Below are 26581 nucleotides of genomic sequence, written 5' to 3'. Positions count from 1 at the left end.
GAGGGAAAAGATTGAAGCAAATTACTTTTGTTAAGATGCAGATGATTTGCAAGTGCTGACAAGGTTTTGATGTATTTAATGGTACAAGTGATCTTGGTATTCCTAAGAACTGAGCCTGCAGTCATGCTGCTGTGTGCTGCGGTCCCGATGGCTGAGCTGAGCGAGGTCAGGCTGGGTAAATACCGTAATGGGAAACCTCAGCGAAAGTGTCGCAGGAAGTGATACTGGTCGGAATTGGTATCTCCATGCGGTGGTACGGTAGTTGTGCTTACTGAAGATTGAGGTCTTACTGATGACCACCTGACACTCAGGCCATAAAAATGCAAGTGGGAACTCTTTAATATTTTTCTCTTGCAAGAGATTGGGTAGTCAGTCTGAAACTCTGCCTTCTAAAAGTGAATTATTTATTTATTATCGTATTTACTATCTCTCTCCTGTTCTTGGATTACATAGCATTGCATGGTTCATTGATCCTTCTTTCTTCCAAAAAGTTATGTTAATCCCATGGGACCTTTCTGTGTTTGACCAGGAATGCGAATTGTAACCATGTAAATATTAGAAAGTGAAAAATATTTCTTTTGTTACGTTATAGGCCCCAGGATTTGGATTTGGTATTGCAATATCTGGAGGAAGAGATAATCCTCACTTTCAGAGTGGTGAGACATCAATAGTTATTTCTGATGTGCTGAAAGGAGGCCCAGCAGAAGGACTGCTACAGTAAGTGCCAAACTACACCTGGATTCTGATTTGGGGGCTTTCATCTTTGTCAGTGGTAGCTTAACCTCCCAGCTCTTTTGCCCTTGAGATACCTATCTGTAATTTGTGTAGTAGGTCTGTAATACAGGTGGTTTGTACAGGGACACTCGTTACTGGAATATTTTGCCTTGGCATAAAGTTTTTATACTGTGTGTTGTGATGTTTTCCATCTAGAGAAAATGACCGTGTTGCAATGGTTAATGGAGTTTCAATGGACAACGTGGAGCATGCATTTGCTGTTCAGCAGCTGAGGAAAAGCGGGAAGAATGCCAAAATTGTAAGTGAATGTCTTGAAGATACAAGCTTACTTACATTCCATAGTTACAGAGCAAAAGTGAAATGGTGTAATGTCTGCTATGAGATATGTGCATGATGCAAGGTACTTGAATAATATGTGCGATGCTTCAGGTTTAAGTGAGGATCATGATGTGTTTATCATTTGGGTCACTCAAGTTTTGTTGGGGTTGTTTGTTTTTTTTTTTAAGTGTGAATGATGATGTTTGGGTAGTGTGGCACTGGATACTTCAGACACCTTTATGGTGAAGTTCTTCTCAGTTTGCCAAAAGCTCAATTTTCAGCTTTGTTTACAATTTCTTTGCTTTCTCAAGTGCAATTCTATTAAGTTTTTCAGAGACTGGTATGTGCTTAAGGACTTCACCCAGTGTTCAGGCACTAACATAGTTCTTACACTCAGTAAAAAGTTGGCCACAATGAAGTATAATTATCTTAATTCCTGTAATTTTGTAGGCTTGTTCAGGGAGGATGGCTTTTGAACTCTGCAAAACCATACAGGTCATCACTAAAGGGTAGTAATCTGGCTTTCTGTAGAAATTTGAGATTTATGTTACAAAAAATAGAACACAAATGCACAATGTTTAACAGTCACTTAATTAAAAAAAAACCAGACTTGTAGGGCTTGTAGAAAGGCTTTTGTGCTAGACAATTTTCTAGTACTCGTGTGCTTTGATACAATTGTGAAAAAGTGTCATGGTTTGCATTTGTAGATTTAGCAATTCTTTAAAGCTTACACAAAACAAAATGGCAAGCTCTGCAGGGCTTTCAATATCTTGAGTATTTGGTATGTAGATTTATGTAGAGAAAGGCAATTAATGAAAACTTTATGGTATAACTTGGTTCAGATCTGTAACACCTAGCAAACAAATACCTAAACAGAATTGGGTCTTATTCTGGAAAAGCTGTTTACAATTGTGCCAGCCAACTTTGAACTTTCGATGGGAATTCTGCCTTTCCTCCATGGCCTGCGTAAACATTGCTTTGGAAGATTGGGAGGCTTCAAAGTTAGAGGAGAATTACTGTCAATAACACACTGAGTATACAGTAGATTACATGTTAGCAAAAGATGTTTTTAGCAGTTGCCAGTAACTGATTTGTGGGTTTAAGCAAGCAAAGAGGGCGAGCATTCAGATATGCAGCTCTGTGAAGACAGAATATTATGTTATGCTAAAATGGCTATTATCCTTTTGCCACTTTTGCAGAAGTAAAAAAACAAAAACAACCACCCAAACAAAAAAAAACAACAACTAAAAGAACTTTAAAAACAAATAACGCCCCCCCGGGGGCCCCCCCAAAACAACCAGGTTTCTAGTAATCTGTATTGACGAGTCTCCTGTATTCATTAATCGGATAGCATTTTACAATGAGGATGCAAGAATTTGAAGCGTTCACAAATACATCTTTATGTTGTCTTTTGAGTTTTGGGATTAACTTTATTTCAGACATTTAGTAACACCATTAGCATTACACAGCCAGAGGCTGATACCTACTGTTGGGTTGTAGACTATACGAAGGATGAAGAAAATTCAGATTCCAGTGGCTCGACCAGAACCCGAACCAGTGTCTGAAAACGAGGATGATAGCTATGATGAAGAGATACGTGATCCGAGAAGCAGCCGTGGTGGTCCTAGTGCCAACAGAAGGCACGAGAAGAGCTGGGTAAGAGATAGAAGTGCTAGCAGAGAAAGGAGCTTATCACCGAGATCAGACAGAAGGTCTGTTACTTCCAGTCAGCCTACAAAACCTACCAAAGTAACACTGGTGAAATCGAGGAAGAACGAAGGTAAGTTGTATGTAATTCTCGCTAAGACTTTTGCTGGTTTTTAAAGGCCGACCGCTTCAGTCAGCGTTCTGTTAAGGGCTTCGTGGACTGTATGAACAGAGCAGTTAACAGTGTGCTTGCACGTTTTACCAGTGGCTAGCTGAAAACTTAAAACTGCTGTTGTATTTCTGAGTGTTAATATTCCGAAGTACATGTGTTGAAGGGTAAAGTATTATGTAGTGTAAACAAATCCCAGCTGTGCACCTGACATCTGGTAGCCAGTGGCTGCATACCTTCCGTACACTGTAGTTGAGTCTTCAGTGTCTGTTCTCTTTGAAAGAGAGAAAATTGTGGGTAGCATCTAAATTAAGTTATTGAGCAACAGCTGTAATTACAGGCAGAGTTAGAAAAGAGATTGATATAATGGTAAATCCATAGTGTAATTCCATTGCAGCCCTTCATGTGCCAAGTTCATTCTCCTCACTGTGTTTCCAGCGTAAAAATTGTGTAAAGCAGTGCTGTAAAACTTCAGATACCTCTCCTGGTTTTTTACTGCAGCTTCATCAGTTTTCTTTTTTTCTTTTCTTGCTGTTTTATATAAAGAGTATGGTCTACGGTTGGCAAGCCACATATTTGTGAAAGAAATATCACAGGATAGCTTGGCAGCGAGAGATGGCAATATTCAGGAGGGAGACGTTGTACTGAAGGTATAGTAAATGGTGGTCTGTGTTCAAGGGAAAAAACTCATTGCTAAAACTGTTCTCAGAATTAGCTCTCTCTTAGTAGCATAGTTTGGTTGTTAGATGTGTAAGTTTTTACTGAGTTATTTCAAAGATCAATAAACTTAAGTATGACTCAGCCTCTCCAAGGAAAGGAAAATTACAAAGCCTCTTTGGTTTTTTGTTCTTTTTGGTATTATTCCCCAGGCCTTATTCAGACAAATAGTGTCAACTGTAAATCCATAATAGAAAACATTTGGGATCGTATGACACTTTGGCCTTACATGCTTAGTTATACAGTGTAATGTTTTGAAATTGTGCTGTTGAGCAACATGAGAACTTGCCTTCAGGTTAAATTTTGATTTTTGTAGAAATTATACCCAGGGGGTTTTAATTAATACTAACAATTTCTATTTTAAGATACTGCTGTAAATATGTTGGTGCAGAAAAACGTACCGTTCCTTACTCCACAGAGTATAGCGATGCTGGTTCAAAAAACAACTGAAAAATAATAGAAGTTTTGTATTAGTGGTAGAGGCTTTGTCTTTGAAAGATGAAAATAGTTTTCTATATTATGTTATAGTTTGGATAAACCCAGTGGTATTCCATTGTATTGTGGCAATTGGGTAAATATCTCTAGCTGTTTCTAAATATCATCAGACAGAAACCCACTATCTTCCTGGAGACTCACTGTGTTTTTCAGTAAGTTTTTCTTCTCTTTTCTTACTCTGTTCCAGATAAATGGCACAGTGACGGAAAATATGTCCTTAGCAGATGCAAAAACACTAATAGAAAGGTCAAAAGGCAAGTTGAAGATGGTTGTTCAGCGAGATGAACGAGCTACGCTGTTGAATGTCCCTGATCTTTCTGACAGTATTCATTCTGCTAATGCTTCAGAAAGAGATGGTAAGTATAAATAAACTTGATTTCCAGAGGGAGGGAAGAATTCCCTGTTGTGAAGATGTGAAATACCTAAGTGGGCTGAGAGGGCGGGGAGGAGAAGAGTTTAGGAGTAGGGTTGTCGTGTGGGTAGATTCTTGTTTGAATGGGATTGAAATCCACACCTTCAAAACAGTGGAGAAAAAGAAACGGTTCCCGTTCTTGCAATTGTTCTTTCAGGGATATGAAGTGTAGTTGTTTTAAAATAATAAACATAGATTTAACATCTTCATAAAAATTCTCTGCAAAAGCTTATTTCCATTTAAGCAGGTCATACCACCATTTTAATTACAATCATTTCATGAAAAAACAACTTTTATTTAACAGACATTTCAGAAATTCAGTCGCTGGCATCAGATCATTCCAACCGATCACATGACAGGCCCCGCCGCAGTCGTTCACGATCTCCTGACCAGAGGTCAGAGCCTTCAGACCATTCCAGACATTCTCCACAGCAACCCAGCAACGGCAGGTGATGGCAGCATTGTATTATTTTTAAATCAACTATTTAATGTGACATATAAGTTGTAGGAGTGCTTGGATTTATACAGTGTGACAAATGCGATGCAGAACTATGGTAGTAGTGCTACGACATTCTTTCTAAAGAGATGCAGCTGATAATGATCCAAATTTTCGTAGACTTCAGTAACCTTAGAGCATGGTTGTATGAATGACAATGTAAGTCTGATAGTAATTATATATTAATTAGAAGCATATGCAATTATATTTTCATTTTAGAAAGCAGTTAGCTGCAAGGATATTTAAGATGACAAGTAGCACAGTTCCTATTGAATGTCCAACTTGCATAAACTTGTTGAAATCTTGCTTTATTTAGGCATAGGCCTTTGTGTTTTCTTCACTATCTTTCTTTGAAAGTTATCTGTTTCTGAATATATTTAATTCCTACATAATAAGGCATCTTGCACAGCAGATTCAGCTTTTGGAATGTAGTTTTTACTGTTTCAACTTGGTAGTGGGACATGCACGATGATTGTGAAGTAGGTAAGTAATTTTATATGAATTCAGAGAGAAGTAATCTGTTGTGTGGTTTGGATTTTTTTTCTTCCGTGTGAAACGTTAGTCTTGCATAATGTAAATCCATCCTGGTTTGCATTTCTGCAGTTCGGAATGGACATTTTAATTTACTGGAGTAGAATTTCAATGTTGGTTTTTAGATTCTACTAAATGTTTGTAAGAGAGAAGTTTACCTTTGAATGTTCATACGTGATGGAGCAAAAGCTAGAATTGATCTGTGGCATATTCAAAGTTCAGAGCCTGTATCTGAAGACTTCTAGATGCTGTCAAAAATTCTGAAAAGCAAGTTGCGGCTGGCTGTTCCATGAAACTGGGATATGCCTGTGATTGGTTATTAATAACATTTTGTTTGTCCAGGGGAAAATAGCATACCTTCAAGGTTTTTAGAGTCTTTTAAGGGTTGGCAAAATTGCAAGATAGATATTGCCTGCGTGTAAACTTAGTTGGTGTTATGGATTACAGGCATTTTTGCTGTTCTTCCATGTATGTTGTTTGGAGGGATCACAAGGCATGTTTTTTTTGAAGTATGAACCCCATATTACTGGGAAAAACTGAAAAGCTGGGTCCCAGATGCAGGGATTTAGTTGTGAAGGTTGTGAGGTCTCTGTCATTTAAATTTTAAAACCTTTATTTCTTGACATGCATTTCTGATGCAGTGTGAAAAGAGCTTGTGGAGGGATGAACAACAACAAAAAAAATCCATCAAAACTGAAACTATGACTGACTTACCTAGTGTTAGTGCTTTCCGGTCCTATTACAGTGGTTTAGGTAGATGGTCTCTTCCTCCCTATGGACTACGCTGTCAGAATTAAATCCTTCCTGAGAAGGAACTTTGAAGTTATCTCCACTCTGAATGCATCCGCTATATCTACTTTATGAGCAAGAGCTACCTTGGCATGGATTGACTTCCTGTTGGCCGTGTCCCTTTCAAGATCAGAAAATCTGGGCCCTGAGCCGCGTGAAGAAAAGCACGTTAAAAGCAAGTTCTTTTTGTAGTGGTTATGTGTGCAAGTTCAAATCTACTATAGGATCATATTAGCTGCAGCTGATTCATTTTGTAAAATTCGGTGGAAAATTGGAAGGAATAATAAGCTTGAGAACAACAAGCTGAGGAAGAAAAGGTGCAAAAAGTCTTCAAACTGAGCTTCAGGAGGACATGAAAAATGTATTGAAGATAATGAGTCTTTATTTAGATAGTGTTCTGCCAATTGTTTGTATGTTAATGAGGAGAGAGACTGACCCTTAGGTGTGCACTGGCATACAGGAATCTGCCAACAGACTTGCGTCACTCCTGCTTCGGGGTCTGTCAGGGTCTTCATGTTGTCCATCTTTCACTGTTCCATAGTGGTATGGATGCCGGTGTGCCGGCAGTCTTCCTGGATATAGAATTTCCACAAACACTGCCGTTTGAATGTTCTGTCAAAGCATTAAATAGCACTTTAGTTTTCTTTAGTCCAGAGGAAGTTCCCAGATGTCTCTTGAACAGGCTTTCTAAAACTCAGATTCTAGAACACGTTCGTCTTAATTTACTAATAAAAAGGACTATCCTTTTGTGGTTTTTCACTTGCAGAGGATTGCAAATTACCCATCGTTGGTCTTGAAAAGAATACAGAGAATGAATCTTAGAAGTCTTCAGGTATAGCTGTGGAGACTTGCAATATTTATAGCCAGCTGGTGCTGAATTGGGTACCAAGTGAAATAGGTATGTTCTGGCTTTGAGGAGGAGCTCAAAGTTTTAAAGGTTAAGTATAGTTTTAGGAGATGCATGTAATATTAAAGATATGCAGAACAACAACTGTTCAGGCAAAGGAAAAATGAATCTTAAACACAGAATATTGGATTACAGAGTTGCCTTATGTTTAATCTTTGTTTAATGTTAAGAGCTGTATTTAGAAAGCTAGAATGAGCAAAGAGGACTCTGCATGCTGAGTTGGAGAGTACTTCACAGTGGAGCTGTCACATATATCCTTTCTTACCTGTCTGGTCTTACTGCTGGCAGTAACAAGTTGTTGGACTAGATAAGCTTTTGGTGTGACCCATCCTGAAAAGTGGCATTTCTAGCCGGGTGCTGGCGAGCCTGCCAAATTACAGCTCTGGGCTGCCCTTTACCAGCTGAAAACCCCCACTTGGAAACATTTTCCTCTGCTGCCTTCCTCACCTTGCTGCTGGAATAGCAAAAACATTTTCTGATGTTCTTAACACTTCAACCTCAGCAGGAAAGGTGCGGTAGCTTGAAGAAATACCTGTAGAGGTCATCATCGTTTCTAGAAGGATAAGGCTGACTTCTGTAATACAGCTGTCAATTTATACATAGCGTGAGACACTTGTTCTGTCCATTTTCAAAACAAGTTGAAAAACTGGAGTATAGGACAGAAATCAACCCTCTTTTGGCTGTACATAGGAAGATGGCTCTTGGCTCTTACTATCTTCTCATGCTCAACAATCTGAGATGTGCTAAAACCTCACTTTTGGAAAGAGCCTGTGTGTTCATGCTTTCCAAAACTTTTTCTGTGCAAACAAAAACTGTTGTTGCAGATAATCTTTTTTTTTTTTTTTCCCTTCTGAATCAATAGCTATAGTTGATGGCACTAGTGTTTGTAGCTGACTGCATTTTGTGACTGAAGGTTATTTAAAAATGCTTGTGCTAGGCATAACTTAACAAAAATAAAGGAGGGGAGGGGAAGTGATGTAAAGGAGGGCCTGACACAGCACAGATGTGAAGCAGTGCACACAGTGGACAACGTGCCTGTCTCTTGGGAAGTGCAGCTGACAGTTTCTAGCAAGTTTCCATCACCTAGAACCAGTGACAGCATCAAGTTGTTTCCTGTATCATCTCGCAATGTGAAATATTCAGTGCTTACTGGACAACTTAGGCAAAATCAAGAAAAATTCTACTCTCTTGCTGTTCTGACTTTTTTCTTCCTTTTTGTTCTACCACAGTTGTGTTTGTCAGCTTTTTCCCATTTAAACTTTGCTGTCTTACATGGAGTAGAACTGCTTCTGCAGGCATTTCAGTTGCAGGGTGTTTGCCTGCATGCATAGCAGTAGCCCAGTCTAGAAGCAAATGCTTTAGGTGTTTACCCGACTGTATTTCATGCGATGCTCGCAGTGTCTTGTTTTAGTTACTGAGAGCTGTTTTCTTCCATATTTATGCTCTTTTATGATACACACAGGTGTAAAAGCAGCATAAAATTACAGGGGTTTTGGACTGTGTGGAGAGGAAACATAAGATTAACTTTGTGTAGTAACTGCAGTATTTTTTTGCTTTATTTTTAATGCAAAACAGACCCTACTTTTTTGGAATGATGCTTCTGTTAAGTGTTAGGAGATGATTGGAAATGGATAGAGAGGGCTCGTGGGGAAACCTTCTGTAATATCTCATTAACTAGTGCTCATTACCCAGAAATCTTTGGATGATGAGGGGAATTAGTTTACTGTAGGACTTTTGTTTGTAAGACACTTAGTTTGCATTTAAACCGCTAAAAGTGTGTGTCTGTTTTAACAAGCCAGGAACTATTTTCCAAGGAATGAGGAATCTAGTCATATTTTCAGTCTAGGGCTGAACTTAAAATACATAAGCTTTTTAGCTTACGTGCCTAATTTTATGTACAAATGAAATTATGCTGGAAATCTGAAAGAAGAAAAAAAAAATTGTTGTTGAAGTTTTGGAATAAAGTAGAAAGACAAATGCTGTTTTCATTTTGCTAGACGTAATGGTTTTAGCATCATTTTAATCAAATCCGGAAGCCCCCCAAAAGGGGTTTGTCTGAATAGAAAAGGCACAAATAAGGATTTTAAAGATTACTGTACTTGGTTTTGCCAATGACTTAACAAGATGGTTGCTTACAGTGCAATGGTGCCTGTGTCTCCCCAGATTTTTGTGGTGGTTGCTGTATTGTTCTGTATTCTGGGGTTTTTAAGCGTCCTTCAGGCACACAGTTTTGAAACTGGCAGAAGAAAGTACTGAAAAGTCTTAGTGTATCTTGGCTGAATAGCTGAGTTTTGTGATGTTTCAAACTTCACATTGCTTCAGGAAAGCATATTCTGATTGTATTTAGATGTTTACCATTTTATTTTCTCATGCGTCTTGAATGAGTAGATTTGCCAGGGTTGGTTTTCTGAAGTCATACTTCCAACTCTCAAAGTATCGGTTCTGATTAAAATAAACAGCCTTTACTTGTATAATGGATTTTTTTTTATACACTTGTACTTTATGTAAAATGATCCTTATTATTGCCTAGTAGCACCATCTAGCTGTTGGTAGTGAAAAACTTTTCTTTTTTCCCCCCAATATAGATCTCTCCTTTATGAGAGGAGATGGGCTTGCATCTACTGACCAAGCTGTTGTTATCTTTGAGGAAGTACCTTTTTTCCTCTTCTTGGCAATTCAGTCTGATATTATATAAAAAGCCGTGATTTGTGTCTGTCTTCTTTCAGATACTTTTTATATCCTTGCTTATTTGCCAGCTCTCAGGAATTGAATAGATATTTTGAGCATCTCATGGTTATTTTAATTCTTTTTAGAATGTACATGCTCTGGAATTAAGACTTTCTTTTTGGTATATTGATCTGTTTTTGGTTTTTTCAGCTAATTATTAATGTCCATCTGCTCTGACCCTTTGAAATTATTTACTAATCAACAGATAGCAGTGTAACAGTCTTACTTCAACATACAGCACGTCTTCTGTTGAGTACTGCTGTGGTACAGCTCGTAGCTGTACCTCTGTATAACAGTATAAAAATACCTGATCTCTTGAGCTCTAAAGGTATAGAAATTATGTTATTTTGTGCTTTAGTTGTCATCATTTAAAGAACGACAACAGATTTCTGCTTTTTTTTAACTTGTCATATATGCTTTTGTTTTACACTGTAAGCATGCATAGGAAATGCATAAGAAGCACTGAGTTGTCTTTTTACTCAAATACGTGGGTGACTGAGTGTATGAGAAGCACTCCTGTTGTGTAAAAGCTGTGGGTTGAAGGCTTCATCCTTTCTGAAGACTGAGAAATTGGGGCATGTTTGTGCTTTGCCTTTCATCTCTGCAAAAACCCACGAAGAGCCAAACCGGCAGCACTTGTGTTCCAGGGCAGCTACCACACAAAGGAACTGATAAATTAGCTTGATTGCAATGAAGCTTAAGAACTAAGTCTAAAAATCCATGATTTCTACAGGGAGGGGTGAGAAAAAGACCACTGTAACTGCTCTTCTCCCCTTCTTCCCTTTGCTTCTCAGTTTCTTACATAGCTTCCAATGTACAGCCCGTGTGTACAACTTCTGTGCTTGTAGCAGAGAGCAGTCTGTTTCACCATGACCACTTTCTTTCTAAATAGCCATATCTAAAGAAGTCTTTTTATTGATGTGAAGTTAGGGACAGAATGCTTGGATTAAGAAATGAAAATAATATTATTAATAATGTGATAGCCAAAGAACAAAACCTTGTTAAATAGTAATTGGTAATTCTTTACCCACCAAACCTGAACTTCATGGATGAAAGGATTTATTCTTTAGTCTTAGTAGACCAAGGTCACAGAAACATTTCTATATGCGGAGTGGGATCTTTCTTTCTAATACAGTCATCGAAGCAGAGAAGATGAGAGAGTAACTAAACCGGGAGCTGTCTCTACACCTGTAAAGAATGCAGATGATCTTTCTAAAACTGTAGAAGAGGTGGCAGTTGAAAGAACTGAAAAACAAACTCCACCACTACCAGGTAAAGACATTAAAATGTATTAATTATGCATGTTGTTGAGAATGGATGACTGGTAAAGACTTCATGCCATCGCGTATTTGTGGGATGATTTTTTAAAGTCTTGGAACAGTCCAAGTCCTAGTTACTTCTATTTCTGTATATGAACAGTCTTTGGAGCCATAACCCTATTTATGTCTTACTAGAGTTTTGGTCCTGAAAACCTAAGCTGTGGGGTCTGCCCATTATCTGGGGGTTGAACTTTAGTGTTTAGGGCTGTATTTATAGATGATGGTTGTAAAGAGGTTTGTCCTGATTTCTCAAGCAAGGTTAAAAGTGGCATTTCTTTTTTGAGTGTCGAGCAGTAGACTGGTTCTTATAGGTTAGTCTAGCAGGCTGTATTTAAACAGGATGGTGTCAAGCCTGTTGAGAACTACTGTTCCTAAGACACAACTCGGAACACCCTGAAATACTTTGTTACTGTAGCACTTTAGAACTCAGTCATGGACTAAGCATTTTAACAAGTGCAGTCCAACTCCTAAAACCAGAACAAAATCTTCCTTTTTTTTTCCAGAGGGAATGGTAAGCTAAATGGCACCAGATAAAAAAGATAAAAATGCCTTTTATCTTTATGGTATAAAGAAAAAACATAAGATGATACCATAACAGGACACTCTTCTGGGCAGGCTGACTTAGAAGATTTGTTTTTGTTTACAGAAGGAGGCACTTTAGTGAAATTATAGGTGTAGAAAGAGGAGCTGTGCAGATGGTTCAAAGGCTGGGTAGAATGAGAAAAGGTACATTCCAGCCTGAAAATATTTGTGGATTTAGGAATGAGCAGTGATGCTTCTGCAGGTAGTATTCAGTAGCTCGGTGAAGAATTGGAAGAGTTACGATCTTGATAGACTCTGGAAGATCTTGAGAATTACAGCATTAGGTTCTCTGATGCAGCAGCCATTCTTAAAAATATTGTCTTTGTCAAAACACCTTTTGTAGTGGTGTTAAGAAAAAATGCAAATGAAGTAAGTTGGTATTTGCCTGGATAGAAGGAGGATGTAGCAGTGAGATTAGAAAGATGAATTTTGTATTTCTGTAAGACGCTGAAGATTAATACTTGGCATAATAGAAAGCCAGCCAGGATAGGAGATCCTTGAGGTGGTTCTTAATCCAAAGTAATATACTAACGATTGGTTTGAGGGACTGGCAAGCAAGTAATAAGTACTGTGGGGATTTTGGTGGTTAGAGGAGAAGAAGAAATGTTCTGTTGTTGGGTGAGTGGGAAGAGGCACATGGAAACATTTAGTTTGGATGGGAGGAGATGTAGGCCAGTATATAAAGATAATGTTTAAACTTGTGTCTGCAGATAAAAATAACTTGCTGTAATATATAGTCTGAAATTAAAAGGTGCAATAAAGGGTATAATCCTTTAACAGCCTCACAGAAAGCTCTAGGGAAATGAGGATCTTGCAAAGACTGTAATGAAAATGTGGTTAGAAAAGTAGTTGGCAGATTCTGTGGCAGTTTGCTGCTTAGACTTAAGAGCAAGACAACTGTCACGGTTGATTGTGTCAGAGGAGGATGGAAGGAGAGTATTTGTTCAAAGAGCTCATCAGAGGCTTAGGCCAGGAAAGGGCTGTCAAAGACTTACAGTAACACAGCATTTTCCTTTATGGTAGGGACAAAAGGCACATTAGAAAAGGCATTATTACCAAAGTGTCTGAAATTCCCAATTTCAAACTAGTCTATTCAGTGATTTGAAAGGAAGACAGCACAGTTGTTGGGAAGATCCGGGATATTAGACAGCTTGAAGCCAGTCTAATTTGAAATAACTTTTTTTAAATGTGCAGAGATAAGCCTTAAATACAAATTCTCTTATCCATGACCAACCACGAAGTGGAGAAGAGCCCCTGTTAACCTTCGTTACTGAGGGGAGACTGCAGTGGCTGTTTCTTCCCAGTGACTCTAGGGAATCTGTGCAGCAGAGCCATAGTAAGTGCTTATCTTTAAAAACCACCGAAGTATTGAAATCTGCTGACCTCAAGGTATGCAGCAGCAGTTCAAGTGGTTTTTGGTATTTTTGTTTCAAAAATTGAGCTCTTGAGGGAAGAGAGCCAATGGAAAACAAAGATGTTAGATAAATTAAGGTGAGAAACAGCAGGGTTGAAAGTGGTCATGTGAGCATGAAGTCTTCTAGTTCTTGTTGTTTTATGTTGTACAGAGGAAGTTGTGGGATTTTTACTGAAGTAATAATTAGGCCAGTATTCATACTGCTTTCAATGGCATGGTGAGAGCATCTTCTGTTGTTGTAAGTTTCTAATATTTAACTAAGTGGATTTAAGTGGCGTAGAGGAAGGCTACTGAAAAAGTCATTTAGCTCTTAAGTTAGCTTTACTTTCTCATCTTTACATGACCAAATGGACATTTGAAATCTTCTGATATTTTAATAGAACCAAAGCCAGTGTATGCACAAGGAGGTCAGCCAGATGTGGATTTACCAGTCAGTCCATCTGATGGTCCCTTACCCAATTCAACCCATGAAGATGGAATGCTTCGGTAACGTAACTCTGAACTCTATCTGGATCTGCCTGGCCCTTGAGCAAAACAAGTTTTTATCCAGGGTGATGAGCAACCTGTATAAGTGGTCTGTTGTGAAGTCCAATATGCTGTCCTGACGCTTCTGTACAGAAATATTAGAATGATGACTTTAGGTTTATTCCTGAGCCTTGGTGGCACTTGCATTGTGTAATATACCGTTTAAGAGTCTGTTAATATACTACGGAAATGAGCAGTTACAATGATCAACTGGTGAGAAGAATTTGCAGTGTTTCTTTCTCCCTGGGCATCCCCACCCCCTCCTGTCCTGTCCTCATCTCCAGAGAGAGGAGAGAATACTGTAGCATATTACTTTCCTTTCCTAATAATCAGAGCGCAATGAATGAAGGTCACTGCAAAAATGTGCAAAGTCATAGTGTGGAAAAGAGTCTACTTCAACTGGGATCTCCTTTACGGGCATTAGTGTACATGAGAATAGATTCTAGTTTGTTTTCATCTCAATCTCTTTAGAGCCAAAATAGACCTGTATGTCAGCACAGCTCTTTAAAAGGAAGGATGTTTTTGGAGGGGAGTGTCAAAATGACTCACTTAAATCACTGTGTGAGCATAAGACAGACAAACCCTCTAAACAAGTAAATACAGGTGGGTTTTTTGAATTGCTGCTTATGTGTTCTAATGCTGTGGTTGGTAAGCAGTTAATGGAATGCATAGCATAATATTCTCTAATTGAAATGATAGGCAGATTAGTTCTTAGCATAAAATAACCTGATACATTTGAGACTGAGCACATGCTATTATCCCTGTAAGTGGAATATCTTCTAAACCTCCAGGCCAAGCATGAAACTGGTAAAATTCAGAAAAGGAGACAGTGTGGGCTTGCGACTAGCAGGTGGCAATGATGTTGGCATATTTGTAGCTGGCGTTCTGGAAGACAGCCCTGCAGCGAAAGAAGGATTAGAGGAAGGGGACCAGATTCTCAGGGTATGTCAAAACCAATGACAATACAAGTGCTTTGTTGTACCGAAGTAGGTTTTCTTTCTGCAGATTGCATATATTGCCTTTGTAGTTCATACAGGGTTTTTTTGTATGTACTTACTAGACGACTTAATAGCAGCAAGATCTCCTGTTACTGTGCTGTTGCTAGGATGGTCAGTAAGTTTTACATCCAATTTCTTAGACTAACTCAGTTGATGAAGTTGTTACGTTTTTTTGACTGTTGGGTCACTAAATTGTCAGAGGACTGTGTGTGTTACTGATGTTTATAGGTGATCCATAATATTGATCTAAAGAATATAAAATGAACAGCTACCTGTTACTCTGGAAGCTATGCTTTTATCAAGAAATAAAGTGGGACTATTTAGAGGTACAAGAGGCATCTTGGGATACATGCACTTGATGTGTGTGTATGAAACAGAATTAAAAAAATGTTTGCAATAAGTTGATTTAGATTTCACATTGTATAGTTAAATCTGTGTTATAATGTTGTATGCTACATCAAACTGATTACTTCATTGATACCAGGTAAATAACGTAGACTTCACAAATATCATCAGAGAAGAAGCTGTCCTTTTTTTGCTTGATCTTCCTAAAGGCGAAGAAGTAACCATTTTGGCACAGAAGAAAAAAGACGGTAAATATTTGTATATTGAGAGCAATGTAGTAGACTGGAACAATGTAAAAAGTGCAGTAAATTATGACTAACTTCTGGCTTGCAGGAAATTGGCATCTTACGAAGGCTAAGTTCTTTTGGCTTTGGGATAGGTTACTACTACAAATGGACTAGAGATTGATATTGTAATAGCGCACCTCACCCGCCCCCAAGCAAACAGAAACCCGCCAGAAATAACCCCTAGCGTCTGTTGGAGCTATTGGCATTAAATGTTGAGGAGAGCAGGAGAGTCTGTTGTAGTTACGCCGCTGAAAATGAGCAATTGCACTGATGTGCATGCACGTGCAAACTTCATGCCAGCAAGATTCATTCCTTCCAGGGGAGCTGAATTAAGCTTGCACTGGCACCAAATTTTTGACCATGAAAGTCGAATTTATGTTGGTACAGTTTGCTAGTAATAGTTACGCTGCTTAAAATAGAGTAGCTCTAAGAAATGAAGGCTTCTCAAATTAATATTGTGTATTTAATACAAGGAGAATTAAGGTGTGGCCCTGCTTTGAGTAATTCTTGTGAGCATTAGGATTTCACGTGAACGTACATAACGTTTTATTTTGGGGTTTCTTTTTCTTTTCTTAGTTTATCGTCGCATTGTTGAGTCTGATGTAGGGGATTCTTTCTATATCAGAACTCACTTTGAATATGAAAAGGAATCTCCTTATGGATTAAGTTTCAACAAAGGTGAAGTGTTCCGGGTGGTAGACACTCTGTACAATGGCAAACTAGGTTCTTGGCTGGCAATTCGAATTGGCAAGAATCACAAGGAAGTTGAAAGAGGTATCATACCTAACAAAAACAGGTACGATCTTAAAATGCTTCAGTTGCTGTTTTACAGCTACAATTTTAAATTCTCTAACTGTATAATGAATTATTGGACTTGTCTGCAGGATGCTAGTTTATAGAACTGGTACAGTCAGAAAAAGTGACAGCGCTAAAACAAATGGAAGTTAAATATCTGATCTGTGGACTTGCTTTTGACACTTGCACAGTCCACAAAAAAAAACCCTAAAACTTTTTTCCAATACAGGAGACAAGGTGTAGTAGAAAGCCTCAGAAATGTGTTATCAGCCTCAGGAATTCAATCTTGTACTTCCTGATAGAGAAACAGCAAAAGCTAGATTCAGCATGTGTAGTGTTTTTTGGATGTATAAGCTTGCTAGTCAAGCATTAACTTCAGAAGCTGAACTTCCTTGATAACTGGTTGGGATTTGTTGTCATCTTAGAGCTGAGCAACTAGCTAGCGTACAGTACACGCTTCCAAAGACGGCAGGAGGAGATCGAGCGGATTTTTGGAGATTCCGAGGTTTGCGTAGCTCAAAAAGAAATCTCCGAAAAAGCAGAGAAGATCTGTCTGCCCAACCTGTGCAGACAAAGTTTCCTGCCTATGAAAGAGTTGTTCTTCGGGAAGGTATGGCTTTATTCTTACTGTTGCAGGTTAACAGGTTTGTGTGGTTTGCTTTGTGTTAGCCTATGTATTTAAGAATATCTTGCATCTCTTTTAAGCAATCGCTGTATTTTGACTTCCCCCCCCCCCCCCCCCCCCCCCTCTTTTTTGCTCTTTCAATTCTAGCTGGATTTCTCAGACCTGTAACCATTTTTGGTCCAATAGCTGACGTTGCGCGAGAGAAACTTGCTAGAGAAGAACCAGATATCTTTCAAATTGCAAGTAAGTGTGAGATTGGGTTTTTCTGCAGGTACGAAATAGTCAGCCTTTTTTGCTAGGTTATTTCTGCATTATTACTCTAGCTGTTAACATGTTTAACAAGATGTTGACAGTTTAAAGGAACAGACTAAATACAAGCTCTTTCACTGTTTGGTTGTTGGTAATTCTCCAAAGGTAAAAGTAATATTTTATTTATAGCCTTCTCAAATATCTTTTTAATTCAGTACCTTATTATCTTACTTCTGAGGGCTTTTGTAAAGATGTAGTGATTTTTATGGCCAAGTTTGTGGGTAGATTTTCATGTATTATTTTGAAGCAGGAGTGAAACTTACAACAGGTTTTTACTGTGTCCTCTTTACCAGAGAGCGAACCAAGAGATGCTGGCACTGACCAACGTAGTTCTGGCATTATTCGTCTTCACACTATAAAACAGATAATCGATAGAGTAAGTGTGTTATTGTCACCATGCTTTTAACATGAAGAGTAAAACTGGTATTACCAAGTAAAGTGTCAGGTGTCTTAAATGTAGAAGGATAACTAACTAGTGTGTTTGCTTTAAAAATGACTTTCTCATCTTTCTATTTGTTAACTAAAAAAAAAAACACCAAACCCGAGACACATGGTACCCCTTTCCTTCTCCATATTAATAACAGCAGCCTAGAAGTCATTCTAGGCTTTGTTCCAGATGGTGTTGTCCTCTCTCCATTAAGGCTTTTTTAAGCTGTTTCCCCTTTTACTTAAAGCCATGGTGTGACATTACATCTAGAAGTTGTTACTTTATGGAGTTACATTTATGGAGTTGTTAGTTTTCCGCCACTCCAATTTACAGACTAGTAACTTGACTAGGGGAAGGGGTCCTTCAGTCTCTCTGCCTTGCTATCTTTAAAACTTCTGATGTTAGCTCATGATATGAGGCTCTACTACTCATCTTTTTATTTCCTTAACTAAAAACAAACTGTAAGCCTTTCAGATGCCCAGGTAGGGGGGTGGGGAGCTATTCTAGAAGCACAGTGGGGTTACTGCATGGTGTGTGCTTGAGAAGTCTCGCGCTGGATGAAAGCTGGCTAAGTCTTGTATTCAGAGTGAGTTAAATGTTAAAAAACTCATGGTTAGGCAGTCAGTCCTACAGTTCAAAATGTATATGCTTATGTAGCCTGGTATTGGAACTGGTTTGTTTTCTATTATTCAAATACAAAAAGCATTTAAATCAATACTTTGAAACAATGAACTCTGTAAAGATAACGTAAAATAAATTTGTGGAATTTGTTTAAAAAATAAATAAATCTAGTATATAAATGATTCACTTTATCACCTCTGTCCTTTTTATCACAACAGGACAAACATGCTTTATTAGATGTCACTCCTAATGCAGTGGACCGTCTGAATTATGCCCAGTGGTATCCTATTGTCGTGTTCCTAAATCCTGATTCTAAGCAAGGTGTAAAGACAATGAGAATGAGGTTGTGCCCAGAATCACGAAAAAGTGCCAGAAAGCTGTATGAAAGAGCTCACAAGCTACGCAAAAATAATCACCATCTCTTTACAAGTAAGTAATTGGAGATACTGGATTAATTTTCTGAGAGGGAGGTGAGGTGAGAATAATATCTTCCTCCAGACTTTTCTGCAAATGGACCAAGTCAAGCAGTAGTTGTCTGCCTCGGGCTGCTCTGTTCAATAACTAGTAGTTCATTGATGTGTGCGTCGTTTGCACATGACTGCAATAGTCACATTAAGTGATCTGAAACATCAACAGGACATTTCTAATGGATCTGGTGGCTTTGCAGGATCAGCAGCTAAAATCAAACACTGGGATAAACGGGAAGATGATGTATTTTTGGTTTTTTAGTCTGAAGCCTCACTTTATTCCAAGCTACTGTTAACTCAGTATTTCGTACAGGATAAAATGTCCCAAATGACATCAGGCCTTAAGGTGGTTTTGAATACTAGTATTTACATTAATACTTAAATCTCATCTTTTTAACCTACCAGTTTATATTGCTTTTATTACTGGTGGTACAAATCCTTCTCAGAGTTCTGCAAAAATCGTAAGTCAACCTAACCTGCTGTACTTCTAGCTACCATTAACTTGAACTCAATGAATGAAGGATGGTATGGAGCTCTAAAGGAAGCAATTCAGCAACAACAGAACCAACTAGTGTGGGTTTCAGAAGGAAAGGTAAGAAATAGTATGTTTGGGGAGAAATTACAACTGTATTTACAAGAGCTTTTTTGTTCTTTCTTTCTTCACTAGTATTACAGATATGGGGAGATACTTGTGGAATGAAGTTTGTTTTCCTTTTTTTCTTTCTCATTTTAACTGTCATTTGAAGATCTAAAGCAATAATGCCTCATGGCTGTGTGAACTGCTCAGAACTGATCTGTCGCTCTGTTAGTGCAGTTACTCTGTGAATGATTGCTGTATGGTTGTCCTTGTGCATGTAGCAGTGTAGTATGTGAGAGCATTTGCCCGTTGCCACTGTGAACTGGAGGATCTGATGCTGCTTTTGGAGACTTGGTGGGGACTGGATGCTTTCTCGTGAAAGAACTGGGTGTTGTGCTGCATTGGTACTAGGGGCTTGCATTGCCTGATGGTGAATTATTTTTTTGTTAATATAAAAGCAAGTGGCATATTCATGTTCGTTGTGAGAACACAGATACAAAATCGCAAGTTAGTATTCTGTGTTCCCCGCTAAAACTCCACTTGCCTTCTCAAGCTGCATGTTACACTATGCACATCAGGTCCATCCTTTTGAAGAACTGCTATCAAGCAAAGTGCCAACTACAAGTAAGCAAATGATGAATTGGCTATTACTAAGTGTTTCTTAATTAGATAAATCTTAATTAGATCCTTTCTAGTAGGCTCCTTTCATCTCCTTATGTCTACCTTCAAGTTAATGATTCCAGTATCATAATGTCACTGGAAAGTGCAGCCTTGTGTCTTTCCACTCACTTCGATTTCTGTGGACACTATGCATTATCCCCTCCCTTACGCTGATGGTCATCGGACCCCGTAGTAAAATGATTCAAAGTGCTAGACTGCAGAAAAGGCTTTTAGTTGTAAGCTTAACTTCTTCAGCGGTTGAAACCCAATTTCTTCCCCCTTGTGATGTTTGGAACTGTTGAATTGCTGTACTGTTGCTGTGCTGCTGGATTTGGAATACAGCTTAACTTTTTTAACTCCCAGACTTTGTTGTGGTTCAGAACAAGATAGGTGCATTCCATTTGTTCAGTTCTTTAATTACTTGCAAAAAAATTTCCTAGCTTTACATTGCAAGAAAAAGAGCATTGTCTAAAAGGTATTTCAATAAGAGTGTACTGTAATTTTGTTTGATACAGGCAGATGGTGCTACGAGCGATGACCTTGATTTGCATGATGACCGCCTTTCTTACCTCTCAGCTCCTGGTAGCGAATATTCTATGTACAGCACAGACAGCAGACACACATCGGATTATGAAGACACAGATACAGAAGGGGGTGCTTACACTGATCAAGAACTGGATGAAACTCTGAATGATGAGGTTGGGACTCCTCCTGAATCTGCTATTACACGTTCTTCTGAACCTGTTAGAGAGGATTCTTCTGGAATGCATCATGAAACTCAAACTTACCCTACTTATGCATCTCAAGCTCAGCCACAGCCTAATCTCAGAATAGATTCTTCAGGATTTAAAACAACTGCTTCTCAGCCGGTAAGAAAGTAATTTTATATGCTGAGTGTTGTATGTTTACTGCAGGTTATACATTCTCTTGAACAACAAATCGGTGTTTGTAATCTGCTTACCAGTATTGTAGGTGCATATAAGAATCTGTCAACAGCAACAATAACACGTTATAACGAATTGGAGAATCAGCTTGACCTACCTGTTTTACTGACTCATTCTGGCAGGAGGGGGATTGAAGTACCGTTCTACTTTAAATGTTTTGCTTTCTTAATCTTGAACTTAATGAATTTTTGGAAGTGCTAGTGCATGATATTTTCAGTACGTTTCATTCTACGCCTAGCTGCGTGGATCAAAGCACATTGAACTTATTTTAATATAAAGCAAGAAGTCATACAGTGATTCAATAGCGGTATATTTAAAATATTTTAAACACTTCACAGAAAGCAGAAGCTTCACCTGCAGTCCCTTACCTTTCCCCGTCGCCTGAATCAAACCCTGCAACCTCATCAACCTCTGCAGTAAATGCTAATGTAAACCTAACTAATGTCAGACTGGAGGAGCCTACCGCTGCTCCTTACAACTCTTACCAACCACAGGCGGGCCCCTTAAGAACATCAAGTACTGAGGGAGCTCATATAGTCCTAAGAGATCAAGAGCCATCATCCTTATCGCCGCATATAGATCCAGCAAAGGTACCTGTGCCACATTGTTGCGCTGATTTCCTGCTATACATCAAGCTAGCACATGGTCTTTTTGTTTTGCCCTTGCTAGGAGAATTCCTTCTAATTTTTTGCCTCTAAGAGATCATGCAGGTTGCAAAAAACCCCCAGTGCATCTGAATTGCTAAGCATCATCTAATGTTTTGTGTGCATGGCTTCAAGCTATATAATTTCCACTTCTCAAAAGATGAAATTTTATAAAAAAGGCTGTGTTCTGTGTTTTGATTTTACTTTGTGTGACACTTTTTTAGCTTGTCAGTGTTCTACTGTTTATTAATGAGGCCTTGAGAAAAATCTGTTACTTTGCTAAAATGACAGTAGATAATCTTTGTATGCTTTAAATTTTGCCAAATCCTTCATCATGAAGATTAATCCAGTTTGTTGGGTGACTATATACTTCCTCAGCGATGCTAGAACTAACTTAAGTATGTAAATCAGTTTACTTCCACTCTGCCCACACCCTGCAAAAAAGTGTGTGTGCCTCCCCCCCAGCCCCCAAAGATAAAGGACTATTACCCTTGCCTTTCCCTTTTAATCTACTTAGATGTTTCTGCTTAAAAATAGGGCTGGAGGGGATCTCTTGAGTCACCAAGTTCAGCTTCCTGTGATTGCAAACAACTGCATCAAACTGTTCTGCTTTTAAACAAAAATAAAGCCAATCTTTAAAACTTAAGACTTATTTAAAATACTATATTTTAAATGCAGCTGGAGTTACTCTTCATTTTAACTGAGAAATATGCCTCTATTTAACAGGTATACCGAAAGGATCCATATATTAATGAAGAAGCGTCCAGACAAAGCTACATCTTAAAACAGCCAGCAATTAATCACCCAGTACAGAGACAGGAAAGAGACCCAAATCTGATCTATGAATCCCAGGCTCAGTATGCAGAAAAACAACCAAGTAGGGACTATGAACAGTCAACATACAGATATGACTCTACAAACTATGTAGATCAATTTTCTCGTGGTTATGACCCTCGCCTACATTATGATGACCGCGTGCCTCCCTATGAGGAGCACTGGGCATATTACGACGAAAAACAGCCCTACAACCAAGCAAGAACAGCTTATGAAAACCAGCCTCCTAGGGATCTTGATTCCAGACAAAACATAGAAGAGAGCACAGAACGCAGCTATTACCCAGCACAACCTCGTTTTGAGGAACCCGCTCCAATGAGCTATGAAGGCAGACCTCGCTATGAGCATGCACCCAAAAACTTCAGCTTACCACAAGTGCGATACGAAGATCAGCATAGTGTTGGGTATGACACGCATGGTAGATACAAACAAGAAGCTCAGCCATACCAGTCAGCCATATCGCGATCTCCTGAACCGAAGCAGTACTTTGACCCGCATATAAGGGGCTACGAACAAGGTGGTCCTCAAGCATATAATGCGAAAGCTGGACAGTATGAGCCTTCTCATAGCACTTCAGGTGTTTCCGTTCCTCCTCCCCCTTCATCACAAACCAAACCAGAAGTTTTGCCTTCTAACAGTAAACCACTGCCTACACCGCCATCTCTAGCAGAGGAAGAAGAAGATCCAGCCATGAAACCCCAGTCTGTGCGAAGTAGGGTTAAGATATTCGAAAGAAGAAGATCGCCATCTTTGGAAAAAATGAAGGACCTGAGTGACACATCAGCTGTCAAGGTAATTAATTTCAGTCTTCTAATACCTACTTTTTGCTAAGAGCTACATTGCAAGAAGTAAAATACTGACTTGGAAAGAAAGCTTTACTGCTTGTGGAATAGCATCTTAGCAACCTAAATGCAGTGTGTCTTTAAAGCAGAAACTGAAAATTTCTATGAAAACACTGAAGGGGAACTTGCCATGCTGAAAGCTCCTCCAGTTCATCTTTCAGTAGTATTTGATGCCAATTTTCCTTCTGGGGGAAGGGGAGGGCAGTCTTCATTTTCCTACTCAGAAAGTAGCGTATCTTTAGAAATGTTAGAATCTCAGAGAATATGCTGTGTTTTTCTTGACAGCCTCCAGAACTAGCACCTAAGCCTACACTCGCAACTGTGAGTGGTCCAAAACCAACTTCTCAAAGCCAATATGAACACGACAAAACAACTTACAGGTAGGTGCACAACTGATTAATTAAAACTGGTTTTCAATATGAGATCAGAATATTCAGAAGACATATCTTAGTGGTTCAAATTGGAAACTGCGGAGTGGAGAGCTGGAATGTATCAATAGTAAGATAGGGCATAAAGTCAAGTTCACATGGACATGATTGCTGGGAAGTGGGGAAGGACACAATATGTTGTTAGCATCATTTTTGAGGAAGAAACTCAGCCAGTATCTCCAATTTTTTTTTTCCTGTTTGAGATAATTGGCAAGTAAAACGGAAGGGAAAAGGTAAGGTGAAATGGAAATACGGATTTTCTTTCTTTATGCTGTGTCACAGCTGTCTACTTTCCATGCAGTGTAGGTTAAAAAGGCAAGGTGTGCAATTAAAAGAATTACTTTTCAGTTGCTTTATCACCAGCTAGGTTATAAAACAGATTTTTAATTCAGGCACTTGCATAGTTGACACAGTTGAAGAAAAAGCGTGTTGTTGTTTTTTATTAGGGCCCCAGAACCACAGAGACCTCAAGTGAAGCCTCCTGAAGATATTGTGCGTTCAAATCATTATGATCCTGAGGAAGATGAAGAGTATTACCGAAAGCAGCTCTCATATTTTGATCGCAGGAGTTTTGAAAATAAGCCATCTGCACAGGTTCCTGCCAGCCATCATTCTGAGCCTACTAAGCCAATACATTCGCAGAGTCAGCTGAACTTCACTAGTTATTCTAAGTAAGTTTGGGGGATTTCTTTTTTTAATCTAAAAAAGGAGGGAGGCATAGAGGGCTACAACAGAAATTCTGCCTCTGTCAATGGAATTCAAGGGGTTCATGGTATCTAATTGAGATTAGTTTGTATTCATGAAGTCAGTGGCTCTGTCTCGATGTAGATTTAGTTTGAAAACAAATAACTGCCTAACTTTTTATTGTGGTAAATGGAATGAACGATATTTGGAGGTTCAAGGACCTTCAACATACTATTACTTTTGCTTACCACTTACTAACAGACAGTCAGAATCATTTAGGTTGGAAAAGGCGTTTGAGTCCAACTGTTAATGTTGCACTGCCAAGTCCAGCACTAAACCTGTGTCCCTGAGCGCCACATCTGCATTTCTCACTTGCGACAGTTTGCTCTTGTCCTGCCGCTTGTCATCTGCGAGACTAACCCCCACCTGCCTACAGCCGCCTGTCAGGGAGTTGTAGAGAGCCATAAGGTCCCCCCTGAGCCCCCTCCGCCCCAGGCCCCTGCCCCAGCCCCCTGCCTGGGTCTGGACACGCTCCAGCCCCTCAGTGTCCCTTTGGAGCGAGGGGCCCAAAACCGGACACGATGTTTGAGGTGCAGCCTCACCAGTGCCGAGTTCAGGGGGACGATCCCTGCCCCGGCCCTGCTGGCCACACTGTTTGGGATACGAGCCAGGATGCCGGTGGCTGCCTTGGCCCCCTGGGCACACTGGGGACTCATGTTCAGCCGTCAGCCCCCCAGGACCTTTCCAGTTTCCCAGCCCCCTGCCCCAGCCCGCAGCTGCCTGGGGTCGCTGTGCCCCACGGGCAGGGCCCGGCACTGGTGGAACCTCACACAACTGGCCTCTGCCCATAGGCCCGGCCTGCCCAGACCCCCCTGCAGAGCCCCCAGCCCCCCAGCAGGTCAGTGCTGCCCCCAGCTTGGTGTCATCTGTAAACCTACTGGGGGTACACTCGATCCCCTTGTCCAGATCACTGATTATGTTCTACTTATTATTATAGACAGAACATAACAAAGTTATTTCCTTAGTCAAAACTAATACTGAGTGCTTAAACATCTTTCAGAGCAAAAGTTTAGGTTTTTTCCAGTTCTGCATGCATTTATTCTGCAGACGGGCTTGTACACGTTAGCCATGTTTGACATTAGGAAACAGAGCCTTTAGGGAATATTGCTGAGGTCAGAATTTAATCTGTTGATGGAAACATCTGTTTCCTGAATTGTTTAGCTTCCTTCATCTGGAACATTTTGATACTGAAATTGTGTGAAAGCTCATACACAGTTTTAGCTCAGGTAGAGAACTGGCTGTCTTGGGAGGCTACTTAGGCAGACTTTGTGAACACACTCCACAGTTACATAAATTTCCAAAATTTGTTTTGATTTGAACTCTTAACAATGTGTTTGTAGCTGTTACTTTGAAAAGCTATCTTGGCTTGCTGTGTGCAGGCTGAAAATTGGGCGTTTTGGAAGGCTTTGGTTGCATTCCTGCATGAAATGTGGGCCATTCAGGGCAAGCTGGAAATCTGGCAACCTGGATGTGAGAGAGATCTTTAGAGTGAAATAATAAACTAGCTTGCTGAAGTTTTAAAGTGTTAAGTGTGTATGCAAGCTGCCTTTCATGTCACTTGTTACACTGTGTTCCAGTGCTTGTCTTAAAGGATTTGAGCTAGGACTCAGGAACCCTGCTCTTAGTTGTATAATACTGCCTGTCATCTCCAATGTCTTTCTCTGTGAACTGAGAATATTGGAATCTTTCCAAAAGTTAGATAGGTTTTAAAGGGCTAACTTTTTTTTTCTGATCAAGAAGTCTTCACGTGGAAACTATTTCTTTTTTTACTTTTTTTTTCTTTATATATATATATGCTAAGGAAGGAAAGCATGTAGTAATTTGTAACCAGGTCCAATTCACAGTAAAGGATGGTTTTTATCCTTTCTTTTCACTTGCCCTGGGTCTTCTGATGGAAAGATGGGAGCCTATCTGTCCTGTTCTCTGGGCACCATCGGAAGAGACCTGAAGAAGTCTTGACTGGCCTCATCTAATGCATTGCAGTAGCTTTCAGAAATATGTTCCCACACATAAAAATAAAAAAACAATGTTACTCATAGTCAGTTTTGATCTGTAGGCATGGACTGTGTTGCTGTTGTAAATGCAGTAATGCTTTGGTAGAAACGTTGTGAGCTTTTATCAAGTAATTGTGAAGATTGTAAAATTCTTCAGATGGAGAGCTTTGTAAGCTTTTGTTGTGCGCTTGTTATCCTCTGCAGTGTTGTCACGCATGGTGAAAACCATGAGAATTACAACTATTGAATTCTTGCTG

At 39.3% G+C, this 26581-nt stretch overlaps 1 protein-coding gene across 9 annotated transcripts in view; it reads left to right on the top strand.

Annotated features, from left to right (window-relative positions):
- Nucleotides 1–26581, top strand: part of TJP1 (tight junction protein 1) — a 198922-nt gene that overhangs the window by 159467 nt on the left and 12874 nt on the right. For 5 of the 9 annotated variants that reach the window (XM_027782098.2, XM_055807839.1, XM_055807833.1 and 2 more), the window contains 21 exons: nucleotides 593–717; nucleotides 931–1033; nucleotides 2554–2833; nucleotides 3416–3519; nucleotides 4269–4437; nucleotides 4798–4942; nucleotides 11079–11215; nucleotides 13639–13744; nucleotides 14575–14725; nucleotides 15266–15374; nucleotides 15990–16209; nucleotides 16634–16818; nucleotides 16981–17076; nucleotides 17436–17518; nucleotides 18409–18619; nucleotides 19149–19249; nucleotides 20410–20763; nucleotides 21177–21428; nucleotides 22209–23108; nucleotides 23444–23538; nucleotides 24033–24257. In XM_027782098.2, the coding sequence (XP_027637899.2) occupies nucleotides 593–717; nucleotides 931–1033; nucleotides 2554–2833; nucleotides 3416–3519; nucleotides 4269–4437; nucleotides 4798–4942; nucleotides 11079–11215; nucleotides 13639–13744; nucleotides 14575–14725; nucleotides 15266–15374; nucleotides 15990–16209; nucleotides 16634–16818; nucleotides 16981–17076; nucleotides 17436–17518; nucleotides 18409–18619; nucleotides 19149–19249; nucleotides 20410–20763; nucleotides 21177–21428; nucleotides 22209–23108; nucleotides 23444–23538; nucleotides 24033–24257 (4151 nt within the window). The remainder of the gene's footprint in view (nucleotides 1–592; nucleotides 718–930; nucleotides 1034–2553; nucleotides 2834–3415; nucleotides 3520–4268; nucleotides 4438–4797; nucleotides 4943–11078; nucleotides 11216–13638; nucleotides 13745–14574; nucleotides 14726–15265; nucleotides 15375–15989; nucleotides 16210–16633; nucleotides 16819–16980; nucleotides 17077–17435; nucleotides 17519–18408; nucleotides 18620–19148; nucleotides 19250–20409; nucleotides 20764–21176; nucleotides 21429–22208; nucleotides 23109–23443; nucleotides 23539–24032; nucleotides 24258–26581) is intronic. The other 4 variants (XM_055807870.1, XM_055807863.1, XM_055807850.1 and 1 more) reach the window with 1 other exon arrangement.

The sequence above is a fragment of the Falco peregrinus genome, chromosome 1 (genome assembly GCF_023634155.1).
Source record: "Falco peregrinus isolate bFalPer1 chromosome 1, bFalPer1.pri, whole genome shotgun sequence".
Lineage (NCBI taxonomy): Eukaryota > Metazoa > Chordata > Aves > Falconiformes > Falconidae > Falco > Falco peregrinus.
Note: the sequence above shows the minus strand (reverse complement) of the source record. Positions and strands in the feature narration are given on the sequence as shown.